This window comes from Crassostrea angulata, chromosome 5 (assembly GCF_025612915.1).
Source record: "Crassostrea angulata isolate pt1a10 chromosome 5, ASM2561291v2, whole genome shotgun sequence".
NCBI lineage: Eukaryota > Metazoa > Mollusca > Bivalvia > Ostreida > Ostreidae > Magallana > Magallana angulata.
In genome coordinates this window covers 4,893,010-4,907,778 of record NC_069115.1, presented here as the reverse complement: position 1 = coordinate 4,907,778, position 14,769 = coordinate 4,893,010, and the positions used below count along the sequence as shown (strand labels likewise).

Sequence of the window (14,769 nt, the reverse complement as noted above, 5' to 3'; positions counted from 1 at the left end):
TTTTTTTTTTTTTTTTTACATGTATTCATATTCAACAAAACTCTTATTATTGTTGGGAAAACACAATTAAATTTTATTTTTGCTACATTGCTTTTTTTTAATATATATATAGAATGTATTTCATGAATAAATGTAGAAATATTGGTTGCGCGTTATAAATAATATGCACTTATATTCCAAAAAAACCCAAGTTTTTTCGAATGCAATATTAAGTGTATCTTACAGCGTGTCTGCCAGGTATCTGCGTACGGTGTCTTCCCACTCAGCCAACATTTTGAAAAATACAGGTAAAATACAGGTAGATTTGTGTTGGCTAAGTGGGAATGGGGTGCAGGTGGAGAACAAAAGAATTTAATTACAGGTAAGTTATAGTCTGTTTTCAGATGAAAGTAGGAGAAATAATATATATTTGTTAGCCTACAGAAAAATTCATGCCCTTAATTAGGGTACAAATATCATAGTTTGTCTATTTTCATCATAAATTGAGATAATTATATAAGCTGACTTAACTTAAACTTGGCAGTGAAAAAATAATGTAATTTTAAGAATCACGTTTGAAATTTTAACTTTACATCATATGTGTCATATTTCAATTCTTTCTTTCTTTTTTCAATTTTCTTTGGTTTCTATGATTATTTTGATTAATTCCAATCTACAGAATATGAAATTAACAAAACACAAAAACGCTAGAGTGAAGTGCTTATATTTTTAATGGTGTATACTTCACATTTAATATGATTCATTGTATGATGATCAATACATCATTAGTTATGAAGATAAAATCCTCCGTTGTCATTTTCTATGAAGTTGATCTGCACCTGAAGATTATGAATTTTGGTTATTTATGTCTTTCAACTAGCAGTCCGTAAAACAATTAAAAACTCATGATTTTCAGGCTTTCGGTTCTGTATATTAATGGCCATAACAATGCCTCTCAATTTCAATTTGTTTATTTTCTCAAAAGATTAAAATAGACCTGAACATGAGCTACAAAATTGTGTTATTTGCATGAAATTGTAATGTCAATGGTCTTATATTAAATATAATATTATATTACAACATAGTAACCCATGTTTCTAGTCTATTCTTAAAAAACGGCTGATCAATCTTATTTGTGTATATATATTATATACCTCCAATTTAAACAGTTTAAAATTATTTACATAAACCTTTTAATCATGCAAGTGCCCATATTGGGTTTCAACATATAAAATGTTAAGTGCAATGATTTTGCAGAAAATTGCTGATCTATATTTAAAAAAAAATGTGGTGATTTTTATTTATTTATTCTGATTATCTTGTTATAGACAAAATTAAATGTTTTTTTTTTATATTTGGTTTTAACAAATTATTCTCAGGTAATTGATAACAAATACATTAACATGTGAAAACAGACTATAGCCTCCTAATCACTCAGGTGTGAAAAATCAAAATGTTGGCCAAGTGGGAATTGAGAATTTCAGAATGTTGGCTAAGTGGGAATAAACCCTGCGTACGATGACCCAGGGAACAACACAGAGTAATGGCGAACCTAGCAAAGAAAAACACAGACACTCATTAGGCTATAGGATGGCTACAAATATGTCTCCCTTTAAATTTACAATCGCAACAGTTCGGAGCTTGGTCTGTTAAGTGTTTTATTGAATGGAATTATTTGTTTGTGAATAAATGTTTAATAATTTCTAAAATTGTAGTACAAAATGTTGTCAGGAATAAAATAGAATAATAGATATCTGATTAAACCTCATCAATATTGAGATAGACGGAATTTTTCAAAAATCTCTTTGGTTTACCGATTTCATTTACGTGCCAAGAGTATCCTTCCTAATAAAGTCTACACTAACTTTAAAAACTGAATGATGAAATTTTCAGCGGAAAAGAAAAAAATATGATATTGTAATATCATTTTTATATTTAGAGCTATGGCAGTTTTTTGGCATTGTTTAATAATTAAAAGATAAAAACTTTTAAAAGTTGAAAATATTAATCATCTTAAAATAAAACGAACTATCGTTTCGATCAGATGTCACCCTTTTTGTGACGATGTGTTATTCCACCTTAATAAGACACTACTGCTAATTTTCCTCATGAAAAAATGACAACAAACCGTCAACCATCTCAAAAATCCATAAAACAAAATATCCAGGTTGATCATTCTAGACATTAACAGTAAAAATTTAAATTTAGAAAAAAAATCTACCTCCAATCGTGTCCAAGTTCCTTTAAAGCTACATCTATATCAAAGACTAGACTTTTTAGATCTTAACGAAAATAAGATACAATTTGTCAAAAGTAGAACTATTCGTTCAAAGTTGGAAAATATTCAGTTACTCTGGTGAAATAACTAGTTCAAAGATGAACTTCATTAAGGAGCAATATCAAACTGTGCTGTTACCTTCTATGTGTAATCCCGAATTGAAATATGTATGGAAATTTCAGTCTAAAAATACTCTATATTCCGTAAAACTAAAAATAAAACATATGCCTTATTTTAGATAATTTAAATTACTAAACTTGTCAACCGTTAACGTTCAAATAATATTTCTACTTTTAGTTGATGACTCGATAGATTATCTGTATAGTTGCATGTATTATTCAATGATTCAAACAAAAACTCTTTTAAAAAAATACAAGCACATAATTTTCGTTAAAAATTACTGTGCGATTTGATCTATAAATCTATAAATAATCTACACGCAACAGAGCTAACCGAAAACCCCATATAACCATTTTTAGGTAATTTAAATACCTAAACGTGTAAACCATTTTTCTAAACCTAAATTCATAAAATACAAGCACATACGTTTCAGGAATATAATTGTGTTTCTTATAGCAATAAAAAAATATCAGCACTTATGCATTCTCGCCATCAATTTTCAACAAAAACTAAACCTGAAATCTTTGGAGATTTAAAGTACAGTAGGGATTTGAAGTTAAAGTTAAATAAAACTTTTACCGTGCCTTTTTTTCAAACAACCGATCCGGAAAAAAACTTCTTGTTGTTAGAGACTTGGGGGTTTATATCGCATCAACGAATTTCCAGTTTACGAAACGCGTAAGCCCAATAAAAAGGTAAATCTGATATATAAATTAAGATAATCTGATGTTTTAGTTTACACGGGTGCGTGTTTAAAACATGCATGATTTTACTGAAATAGCAGTGTCATAATTTTTGCCAAACATGTTGGGCCCATCGTTTGGTGGTTTGACCCCTAATTAGACAGTTAACGTTAGACCCTTTCGTAGTAACTGCGGTTTTGCAGGGCAAAATGATACAGCTTAATGAAGTTTAAGTTTGTAGATAATTAAAAAGTAGGCCTATTGATTTAAGATTTTGTAAACAAATACATTTGCAAGAACTATAGTCTGTCCCAAGATATTTATGCTGCACATTTGAACAGTTTTTTAACATACCTGTTAAAGAAGTGCAATTGAAATCGATGAAAGGGAAAATTTCCCTCCTAAAAATTCACAGGAACGAAAACAGATTTCCTACGAAAATTTGTGTAATGGTGAATGTTGACATCTTTTCTCCATTCGGAATTCTCTCAGAATACCTCACACAATTTTTCAATGTTATCATCCGGGCTTAATTATGGCTGATGCAATGCAAGATCCCTGTAGACTTTCTTTTTTGGGAGTTGATTTTAATCAACTCTCCTATGCAGTTACTCTGGTAAACCGAAAGTGAAACAGTGTTTGGACCTAAGCACAAATTATCACCGCTGACAAGACTATATAAGTTCTTGAAAATAATAGAAAAAAATTTATGTAATGTATGCTGAAGCATTGTTTTTCAAGTAAACTTATCTATAAACACTTTGAAAATAGTCAAATTTTATATACTACAATTTAGATATTTTTGTAGTCATGTATTCCTACGCCAGAGTTAATATAGTCTCGTTCAACCAGACGCTCGGCTGTCTCCGTAAATCTGCCACAAGCAGAGAGGGGGCTCTCTTGCTTGTCGGATATTAACGGAGACAGCCGAGCGTCTAGTTAAATGAGACTAGAGTTCGATATCAATAGTGCTTGGATCCATACAATTTTTAGAGTTGTTTCGATAACTAATACATACTTGTATAGTTGAACCTCTATCTTTAAATATAACACAATATGATTCATATGGGGTTTCTCGAAATTCTTGTCAGAAAAGTCTAAAAATTCATATTATAATAAAGGGCGTAATTCAAATACAAACTAGAAACTAATTGCCATGCAAGATAAATTGATTTTAAAATAAATGATAATCGATAAAATCGACTCCCATCAGTACTTCAGTACTTTGATTAGCCTTGTATTGAGAAACGTGACAAGCTAGAGGGGGTGTTTCAAAAGGGAAATCTTGGAATTTTTTCAATTTTCATACAGATTACTGTTGAATGAAAATCTTCTAAATCAAGAGGTATTTATAAATGTAGAATAATTTAAGAAAATAGCAGCAAAAAAATCTTGGGATAGACTATAAGAAACATTTGCAACATTAACAAACATTAGACCACTCTCATGACTCTGTCTGAAAATAAGTTATTTTAAACCATTATTGTCACTGTCGTGGCAATAGTTTACGGTACACTTTATACATGCAACAAAATTGCTATGTGTAAAATGTAAAGGTTACATTTTTCCTGTAATTTTATCACTGACAATGATTTAAAATAAAATTTAGCCATTTAAATGATAAAAAATCTTAACAGATCTCTGCACCATGAAGTACATGTAAATCTCTTGAATCCATGCAATATGGAGGCTACCACGGCTATCATTAAGGAGGATGTATACCCTGCATCATCTAGGACCCCCGAGAAGAAATCCAGAAAAACAGGTACTATATGTGTATTCGATGGTCAATTCATTGTAATATGTAATGTAATGTGAGAGGAAAAAATCAACCTGGAGAATATAATGCATATAAATATTTACATACAGTGGATATTTCCCCTTATGTTTGCATTTGAAATCTGCGACGTTCAATTTCCTGTAAACACACTTAGCCTTGTTATGCATTTTTGATTTATATATTATTGTAAGATTAAAAGAAAAATTCAGACATATATAACCAATTTCATAAGTACTTATGAAAATAATCATTAAATCATATCTATTTATTAATAAAAAAGATTTTTCTTGACAAAGTTTCTGGCACCATATTTTTAGTTGCAGAAGCGAACTAAACAACATGTTGATATGGCTGTTCCATGTATGTTTTATTTTTCTGACTAAAAGCCTATAAAATGGCTTTAAGGTGCCTCATTACACCATGAAATAATTTCTCAAATCAGCAGAAAATTACTTGAGTTTGATAGAAAGCATGATGGATAAGAAGTAAATATATCAAATAGGCGAACAAATGTGCAATTTTAGATAAAAAATGGTATTTTCAAAAATTTCATTCAGTAAACATAAACAAAAGCCCCAGGTGGATTCGAACTCATAACCTGCGGTTCACAAGCCTGATACTTAACCACTGAGCTATGACGATATACATCTGAATCGATTGATACAAACAGTTTAACAAAACATTTAAATCGCCATCTTGTGACGTAGTGTCTTAAAATGTATAAGTATTAAAGCCTGGGTGTAGTGAAGTACCTTAAAGCAACGATACACATATTTCATACAAATGACCATTAATATGAAAAATTTTGATACTGCCTAACATGCTGTATTCTGTTTGCCTGCATAGCCTCCCAGGTGTGTTATAAGACTGAAAACATCTAAAAATAAGCATTCAAATCTTAAATGGTTTTGTGTTTACCATGTTTACAGCTATCTCACTTATTCATAACTGCTGTATGTATGCACATTCATGGATACTTTTTACCATTGGAATCAGAAAGAATGAATATAAATCTAAGCACCAAACATTTGTCATAATTATTTATGCCCCCCTTCGAAGAAGGGAGGTCAAATTGCTTTGCTGCTGTCCGTCTGTTGGTCAGTTGTTCTGTCCGCCTGTCGATCAGTCGGTCCAACAGTTTCCATTCATTTTCTTTGCAGAGGTTGCAAATAATGAAATGGAATTTGGTATACAGATTTTTCATAATAATATGTAGGTCAAGTTTAATTTTATATACGATAGAGTAATTTTCCACAGAGTTATGCCCTTAGAACGTATATAGAAAAATTCAATTTATTTGAAGTTTCTACTATTTTCTTTGCAAAAGTTGCACATATTGAAATGAAATTTTGTATACAGATTTATCATAATAATAATATATAAGTCAAGTTCAATTTTAAGTAAAATAGAGTAATTTTTTACAGAGTTACAGAGTTATTCCCCTTGGACATAGAAAAATTCCAATTATTTGCAGTTTCCGTTCATTTTCTTCGCAGAGGTTGCACATATTGAAATGCAATTTTGTATATAGATTTATCATAATAATATATAGGTCAAGTTCAATTTTGGGTACAATCGAACAGTTTTTGACAGATTTGTGTCCCTTGGAAATAGAAAAATTCCAAGTATTTGTAGTTTCTATTCATTTTCTTCGCAGAGGTTGCATATACTGAAATGAAATTTGGTGAACAGATTTATCATAGTAATATTTAGGTCAAGTTTTATTTTGAATGTGATCAATCAATTTTCAACAGAGTTATGTTCCTTGGACTTAGAAAAATTTGGATTATATGCAGTTTCCATTCATTTCTTCGTGGATGATTTCAAGGGAAGGGGGCATAAGTGTTTCACAAACATCTCTTGTTTCATATAGTTTACAACTGTCAGGAAAACAATAGCAAAATTTCATAATATGCAATGAGTGTTTTTTGCTTTTTTATGCAGATATTTATTCTTTACGTTTAAATGTAGGGATCTACAATAAAGTCTGAAAAATTGTTTTAATGATACTGTTTTTCTAATTGATATTAGATAAGAATGAGGCAGATTCAGGTAGTACTGGGCGTTCATGCAAGGAACACACATTTCTGACAGATGTGGCGGACGTGCGGACCATGGAACATGGACTTTTACAACTTCTTGAGGACTTCCACTGCGGAAAGTTACAGGCTTTTGGTAGGAACAAAATCAAAGAAGCATACTTCGATTTAGTTATGAAGAGTCGCAAGACATATTGCATGTAATTGTGCACGAGTTGATCACTGGTTATCTATGAGTAATTATATGCTTACCTATATGTTGATGCATGATTATTCATACATCATAGTATTATGCATGGTCCTCTCTGAGTTGACTTATGGTTATTCTTGGTATTGGTAGGTGGCTCTATGACCTTTGATAAGATGGACCAAATCCGAGAACAGCAGGAGCAGCTGGCCAGACTCCATTTTGAGATGGACATCCAGCAGGACATGCAGAGGTCAGGGATCTTTGAGGTGTAGCTAGTCACAGTACTAGTGTGGGGTGTAGCTACTCACAGTGTGAAGTGTAGCTAGTCACAGTGTGAGGTGTAGCTAGTCACAGTGTGGGGTGTAGCTACTCACAGTGTGAGGTGTAGCTAGTCACAGTGTGAGGTGTAGCTAGTTACAGTGTGGGGTGTAGCTACTCACAGTGTGAGGTGTAGCTAGTCACAGTGTGAGGTGTAGCTAGTCACAGTGTGGGGTGTAGCTAGTCACAGTGTGAGGTGTAGCTAAACACATAGTGATCAAATGTGCAATTTCATTAAAGTTGAATATTTGAAACATAAGTGTACATCGTTTTTAAAAAATATCAAGATCCCATGAGTTTATAAGTCATGAGCCCTTTTCACAAAAAAAACATAAGTTTAATCTTAATAATTTGACTTATGAACTTCCTAGAATTTATTTAAATAAGTCAAATATTTAGTAAGAATTTAGCAGTAATGCTGAATTGGTCATATAATTAGGGCAAGATGAAATATTATCCTATGTGGAATTGACCTTAAAAGGTTTCGATATTATCTATATAATTATGCAATGTTACAACTTACAATAATTCTTCACTCAGATGTTGGGCTTATCTACCTAAAACTTTACGTCATCATGTCTAAGATAAAAGAGTAACATCTACTTAGACATAGACATGATAGAGCAATGTTAACTTTAGGTTAAGAAAAATAAATATTTCACTGCATTGAAACTGTTTATCATTGAAGGAGAGACACCGATGAGGGTAGAGCTGCAGCCAATGACAAGCTGAAGAAACTGGTTGACAAAGTAAGTAATGATAGACTGATTGGTACATGTACATGTGATGCTTATAGCCAAAGGTAACATCCAATCATATTCTAAAAGGTTAATGAAAGTCATATGTATTAACCGATAAACATTTAGCATTTTCTTTTTATATTAATAATAAACTGTTCGTTGCATTATAATTCGATGTGTAAAAATTGTTCTGAGGTTGACATTGCTACATTTAGAGAAAGATCACATGCAACATACATTAATTATTTACAAGCAAAATGCTTTAATTAATGCTTTGTCCGATTGTATATTTGAATAAAATTTTTCATTTACACACTGTTGTCTTCTTCAGCTGCATTCCATAAGCTCCTCCATGTATCCTTTCTATGACTGATGTTGATCAGTGTTTGGTACCATTAGTTACTCATGAGTGTGATTTAACTGTGATGTAAAGAGGGCTGACCTTGACCTTTGTCCTTTTGACTAACTGTGGGTCCAGCCATTGTCCTAGCATTGCTCTTTCTTTGAACCAAGGTCATGTTCTGATAAACAGCCACTATAGGATCAAAGCTGTATTAGTTTTGCTGTTCAGTATTTGTATTATAAATCTATATCTGACAGTAAAATTTTATTGAGATATGACTCTGTTGTAGTCAGGCTGGTTATATAAGTTTTGGATGATCTGTAGTGGTTTAGGAAATGACTCGATAGTCCATGCAAAAAATGACTCGATAGTCCATGCAAAAAATGACTCAATAGTCCATGCAAAAAATGACTCAATAGTCCATGCAAAAAAAAGACTCGATAGTCCATGCAAAAATTTATCTTGGAGAAACACAGACCTGACTTATGCCATATAATAACTTTTTATTTTAACACCCCCGCCCCCCCCCCCCCCCACCCAACACCCAACCCCCACCCAACACCCCCCTTCCCCTCCCCTCACCTTCCTGCAAAAATGTAAATACTTACACATGTAGAAGATTCTTCCTGATACATATATCAGATATATCTGTTCATCCAACCATCATCTTCATCCCAAGACTTGAGGATTAAATTCATGCAATGATATTGATAAATTAGACCTCCCTTTAAGATTGAGATGAGAATGGACAATGCTGACTCTTTGTTAGTACATACATGTACATGTACAGTGTATGGGCATTGTCTTGTTGTTTAACTCTTCATGATTGAGATGAGAATGGACAATGCTGACTCTTTGTTAGCGCATACATGTACAGTGTATGGGCATTGTCTTGTTTAACTCTTCATGATTGAGATGAGAATGGACAATGCTGGCTCTTTGTTAGCACATACATGTACAGTGTATGGGCATTGTCTTGTTGTTTAACTCTTCATGATTGAGATGAGAATGGGCAATGCTGACTTTTTGTTAGCGCATACATGTACAGTGTATGGGCATTGTCTTGTTTAACTCTTCATGATTGAGATGAGAATGGGCAATGCTGACTTTTTGTTAGCGCATACATGTACAGTGTATGGGCATTGTCTTGTTTAACTCTTCATGATTGAGATGAGAATGGACAATGCTGACTATTTGTTAGCGCATACATGTACAGTGTATGGGCATTGTCTTGTTGTTTAACTCTTCATGACTGAGATGAGAATGGGCAATGCTGACTATTTGTTAGCGCATACATGTACAGTGTATGGGCATGGTCTTCTTATTTAACTCTTCATGATTGAGATGAGAATGGACAATGCTGACTCTGTGTTAGTACATACATGTACATGTACAGTGTATGGGCATGGTCTTCTTATTTAACTCTTCGTGATTTTGTCCTCGTTATCCTTGACCTAGTTTCAGACAATCTCTACCCAAGAATGGTGGACACAGATGAATAATGAATGAGTCCTAAATCCAGAGGAATTCCACTTTTTCCAGATTCCAGATATTTCTCATCTTTTAATCCACTTTTATTATTGAGTTTTGATAAACTCTGCTACAAATCATAGAGGGTTTGAGCAGTATCCAATGGTAACACATTTATAATGACATATGGATCCAAATTGTGCTTTCATTTAATATAGATATTTTTATATATTTTTTGCTAGTATATTTATTAGGCCATTCAGCTTTCAATGTGTTTGTCAGTATTGAAGTTTTGCACAATGGTGTTACAAACACTGGTATTTTCTCGGGTCTGATACAGCAAGACACAATGTGTTTGGTAGTTTTAAGCTTTCAATATACTGGTAATACTGTATTTATATATTTCCACATTTTGCACTCAAATCTCTAATCTTTCTCTGTATTTTTTACCACTTCATATATACAATATTGTGAAAATATATTAGACTTGTGAACATTGTGAAACGAAGGGAGATTACTCTTTACGCAACATTTGCTCACTTTGATTTACATGCTGTAGAACAGTTCTCTCCCCCTGATCATTTCCACTTTAGTTTATGGAAGCCACAAGCTGTCTCAGATCTGATCATTATTGCTATTGTTGTTGAGCCATACAATTTACTCACCATTGATAATCAATTTGCCATATCGTTGTTTTATAGATTTTTTACATTAAGCTAGAATAGTCATTTATTGTTTAGTCATGCCAAAGGAAATTTGAATCCACTTATTTTTTTGATACTTTCAATCGTTTTTTCTCTATAATTTAATAAGTGTTTCTATGGTAATGGGCAAATTGAAAGAAGCTTTTTTTTCTTTAATGTTTCTAGAAACTGAATAGATTGAATTTATCTATTATTAGATAAACTGGTCATTTTTTTGCTTCTATTTTTAGAAGTATATTAACAGATTTGGGCATATTACATGTCTTATACCATCATGGTTTATACATTATTACATGTAAAAGTTTCAGAAATGTATAATTATACATGTATATATTAGTATACAATCATGTGTAATTGTGCACTATTTAAACATACACACTGTATCTATTTAGCTTTTGAAGACCTTAAGGAGGCCACATGTATGTGCCATCCCAGTGATGTAGATATGATCTGGAAGTCAGAATGTATTCTTAATTCTCTTAATTAATTTGTAATTTAAGATACAAATCTGAATCCAATATCTGACTTTCTGAAATAAGGGTCCTCAGTTTATATTCTGCCTTGGGCATTCATCTGTACTCCTGAGTGTTTCTTAATTATTTTTTTTTTGTTAATTAACACATTGTACATGTGGAAGTGTGTGGAATGAATTTTGATGACAGAAGTTGGGTTCTTTAAATTGTTGACATAGTTTTTCCTAGTTGAACATGCATATTACCACATATTTAAGACATATATTTCTTTTCTAAAATATTTAAGATTTCAAATATCTTTCAATATCTTTAATCTTAGTATTTATAACTTATGGTTATGATCTCATATAAAGCAAATTAAGTTTTGAAAATGATCAAGTACAGATAATGTAAAATCTGCATATACAGCTAGTGCAATAGAATTTTTTGTCATTTGATGTTGGATTTAAATTATCAGGTTTCTGAAACAATGTACAATACTTATAATCTGTACAGTAAAACACGGTTATAATGAAGTGCCAGGGACGGGCGATTTTACTTCGTTATAAGCATAATTTGTTATATCCATCAAGTTCACAATATATTTTATTATACTTTCATGTTAAATACTGAAATCTGATTTGTTTAGACGCAGCTGATTATCCGTTCTATAACCCTCAGTGTTAGCAACACACTTAGCAACGGGTAACACAACGAATTGTTACATGGGCGTAAATTATGCGAAAACTCGAAAACTATTGTTAACCTCCACTTCGTATCGGTTGACAATGGTTTTCTCAGGGTGTCAATTTCAACTCTTACCCTCCAAAACAGGCACTATTTATACAATATAGTCATGGGGAATGAAAATCACTTCGCTGTAAGCGTCAATTCATTATAAGCTTGTTCGCTATAACTGTACGTGTTTTAATGTATTCTCAATAAGGTGATGCCATGTAATGGGACAGTTGATGCGAGAAGTCAGAATTCTACTGATTGTGCCCTTGTTTTTGTACTTACAGGATTTTGAAAATCGCATACAAGTTATTGATTTAAAAGTTTACTTTTCATTAGGATCAAAGTTTTTACATGTGTCAAAATTAGTATGATAATACAGATATTTTTACATGCTTTTGAAAGTAATATATCTAATAAAATTAATTTAAAAATAGTTTCATTAGAAAAATTTGACTGTTGCAGAAATGAAGATGTTTATTTAAATTGATATTCTTGGATTGTGAGAATTCATGCATTATATTGGCTTTGATGGTATAATTGGCATATTGACAAATAGCTCAAAGTAGAAAGCAACCAATTATTATTAACTAATGGAGATTTTACACATTGATACATGTACACGTAGAACTCATTTTTCATGGGCATCGTGATTTTTGTGATTCAATAGATTTATGATTTTTAGTCCAGTATTTATTGTATTTAAGAAAAATTACCTCACTCATTGTTTAAACGTGACGTGTGTGTCTGTATTTCTTTAAATCTCTGAAATTCATTCCAGCTTGCCTGAATCCATTGGATGTAAATTATAAGTCTGTAACTTTGTAGTGTTTAAAACACAATGGCTTCTTTGGAGTTTTTGTAATCCTGTTCTCTCTATGAAGTGGGATACTGTCAGAAACCTTAATAAATGTATTGTAACCATGGTTTGTCCATTAATTTAACTTTGAAATTCATAGCTCACAAACTCACATTGGGACACTTAAATTTCCTAATTTATATGATAAACTTTCTAGGGTGATTTAACCATGCATCGGACACATACCTTGGATCGGACAACTTTGTTTATAAATATACAAATAAATGTGCATGCGCTCATGTGTTGTTTCGTATATTCCTGAATTAGAACAAATGAACTTTATCATTATTAAGAATTTGACAGTCACATTGTCAAAGAAATAGCAATATAGACATCGTAAAATGACATCAAATACGCCATTATTGAAAATTTAGTTACGAAGATTTTACACTAAAGCATGATTTGAATGTTGTGCGTTTGATTGTAAATTAGTGAAAATGCACTCTCTGCGTAAAATAATTAGAAAGAAGTAAGTTTTGAAACAAAATTTGATTAAAATAAGTCCAAGAAATTTAAACAATTAATGTCAAGGTCATTATTGCACCATATGTTCATTTCACCATGGATCGGACACAAATTAACCATGCATCGGACAGTTTTCACTGCATGATTTCTTCTAATAATATGGAGATTATGTGCCCATTCCTTGTGATATACTTTACATGTGAAGTAAAATAAAAATGTAAAAAATAATTGATACAAACATTTTCCTCAAACCACTTAAAAATCGAGTTTTACGGACACACCATTTTTAGTCCAAAGTTCCTGTAGGAGCTGGCACGATAAAGAACCTTATGATAAATATTCCTTTAAACAAAAGCCCTATAGTCTAAATTCCTATATGTAGATTTGAGGATTTAGATTAAAAGAAATGTGAATAGCAATTGAATAAATTAATATTTCCAAACCTTTGTATTTTTGCATTAAAACCAGAAAATGTTGTTATTTTTAATCTCTACTGCACTGCTATAGCTGTCCGATGCTTGGTAATAATTGTCCGATCCATGGTGAAATAGTTCAACACTTCATTAATTTGCTTTATTTTCTACATTTTTAACAATTTCACAATTTTTTCTCCAATAATTAAGCAAGGGGAAAACCTGTAACTTTTTAAACAAGTTTTATTTATATTTGGACGATATTTAATGCGTGAACAAAGGGGAAAATCCAAAGGTGTCCGATGCATGGTGAAATCACCCTAATTGAAAACAAAATTCATGCATTTTCCAAATATGCATTGCAGTGCCCATTATATCAGATGGCAAAATGAACTATGAGTACATTGTACTATCAGAATACTAAATCTTTAAACTTGTTAGAAAAGATGTTCATCCCATGACTGCACCCTTCTAAAGAACTCTAATTTATTTCCATAACATCATAAAACCACATTTAGTTTGACTATTTAAGTTTATTTCTATTTTATGGTTTTGGTAATTGTAAATAAACAAATATCTAAATCTGTCCGAAATCAAATGCGTTTTAATTAATATTTTCTTTCTGCATCATTTGCACCTACGTGTATGTTTTTGTTTACATTCAAGATCATGATTCAATTGTGAAGTTTTATTTATAAACAGTTTAAATTTTATTGCTTTTGTGAATTTTTGTGACTTTTTTTTTTATCATCTTATTTTCCATCTCCATGCATTATATTTTTTTTTATTAAATAATTAGGTCTTTTGCTTTGCTTAATCATTTATCCTTGATTTCAGTTTGTTTTTATTGCGCTTGCATTTATCATAAAATCTGACAGAATTCGATTCGTGTCCATCAGTAACATATTGTAAAAATTTAAGAATTTACTGTGTATTATTATTTCCTCATTTGTTTGCTTGTGTTTAATTTTCAAAATATAAAATGACAGTAATAAAGAATGATTTCTACATTTAACTTTCAGCTGTTTTTGCCTTAATTTGTTTCACCCTTAATTTAAAAAAAAAAAAGTTATTCAATTTTTTTTTCCGATTCAAGTTCAAAATTGAGCTGTCAAGCTTTTACGGCCTCAAGTGCCATTCTGCAATGGCCACGTTTTATAAACAATATCAATATGCTGAATGGCCACGTTTTATAAACAAT

General features: G+C 31.6%; 1 protein-coding gene across 1 annotated transcript; it reads left to right on the top strand.

Annotated features, from left to right (window-relative positions):
- Positions 1–3,028: 3,028 nt before the first annotated feature.
- LOC128185895 (coiled-coil domain-containing protein 28B-like) lies at positions 3,029–12,756 on the top strand. Its single transcript, XM_052855599.1, has 7 exons — positions 3,029–3,072; positions 4,698–4,825; positions 6,872–7,015; positions 7,220–7,319; positions 8,076–8,136; positions 8,459–8,481; positions 9,935–12,756. The coding sequence occupies exons 2-7, from the start codon at positions 4,744–4,746 to the stop codon at positions 9,966–9,968; spliced, it is 444 nt and encodes a 147-aa protein (XP_052711559.1). The 5' UTR covers positions 3,029–3,072; positions 4,698–4,743; the 3' UTR covers positions 9,969–12,756.
- The last annotated feature ends 2,013 nt before the right edge of the window (positions 12,757–14,769 follow it).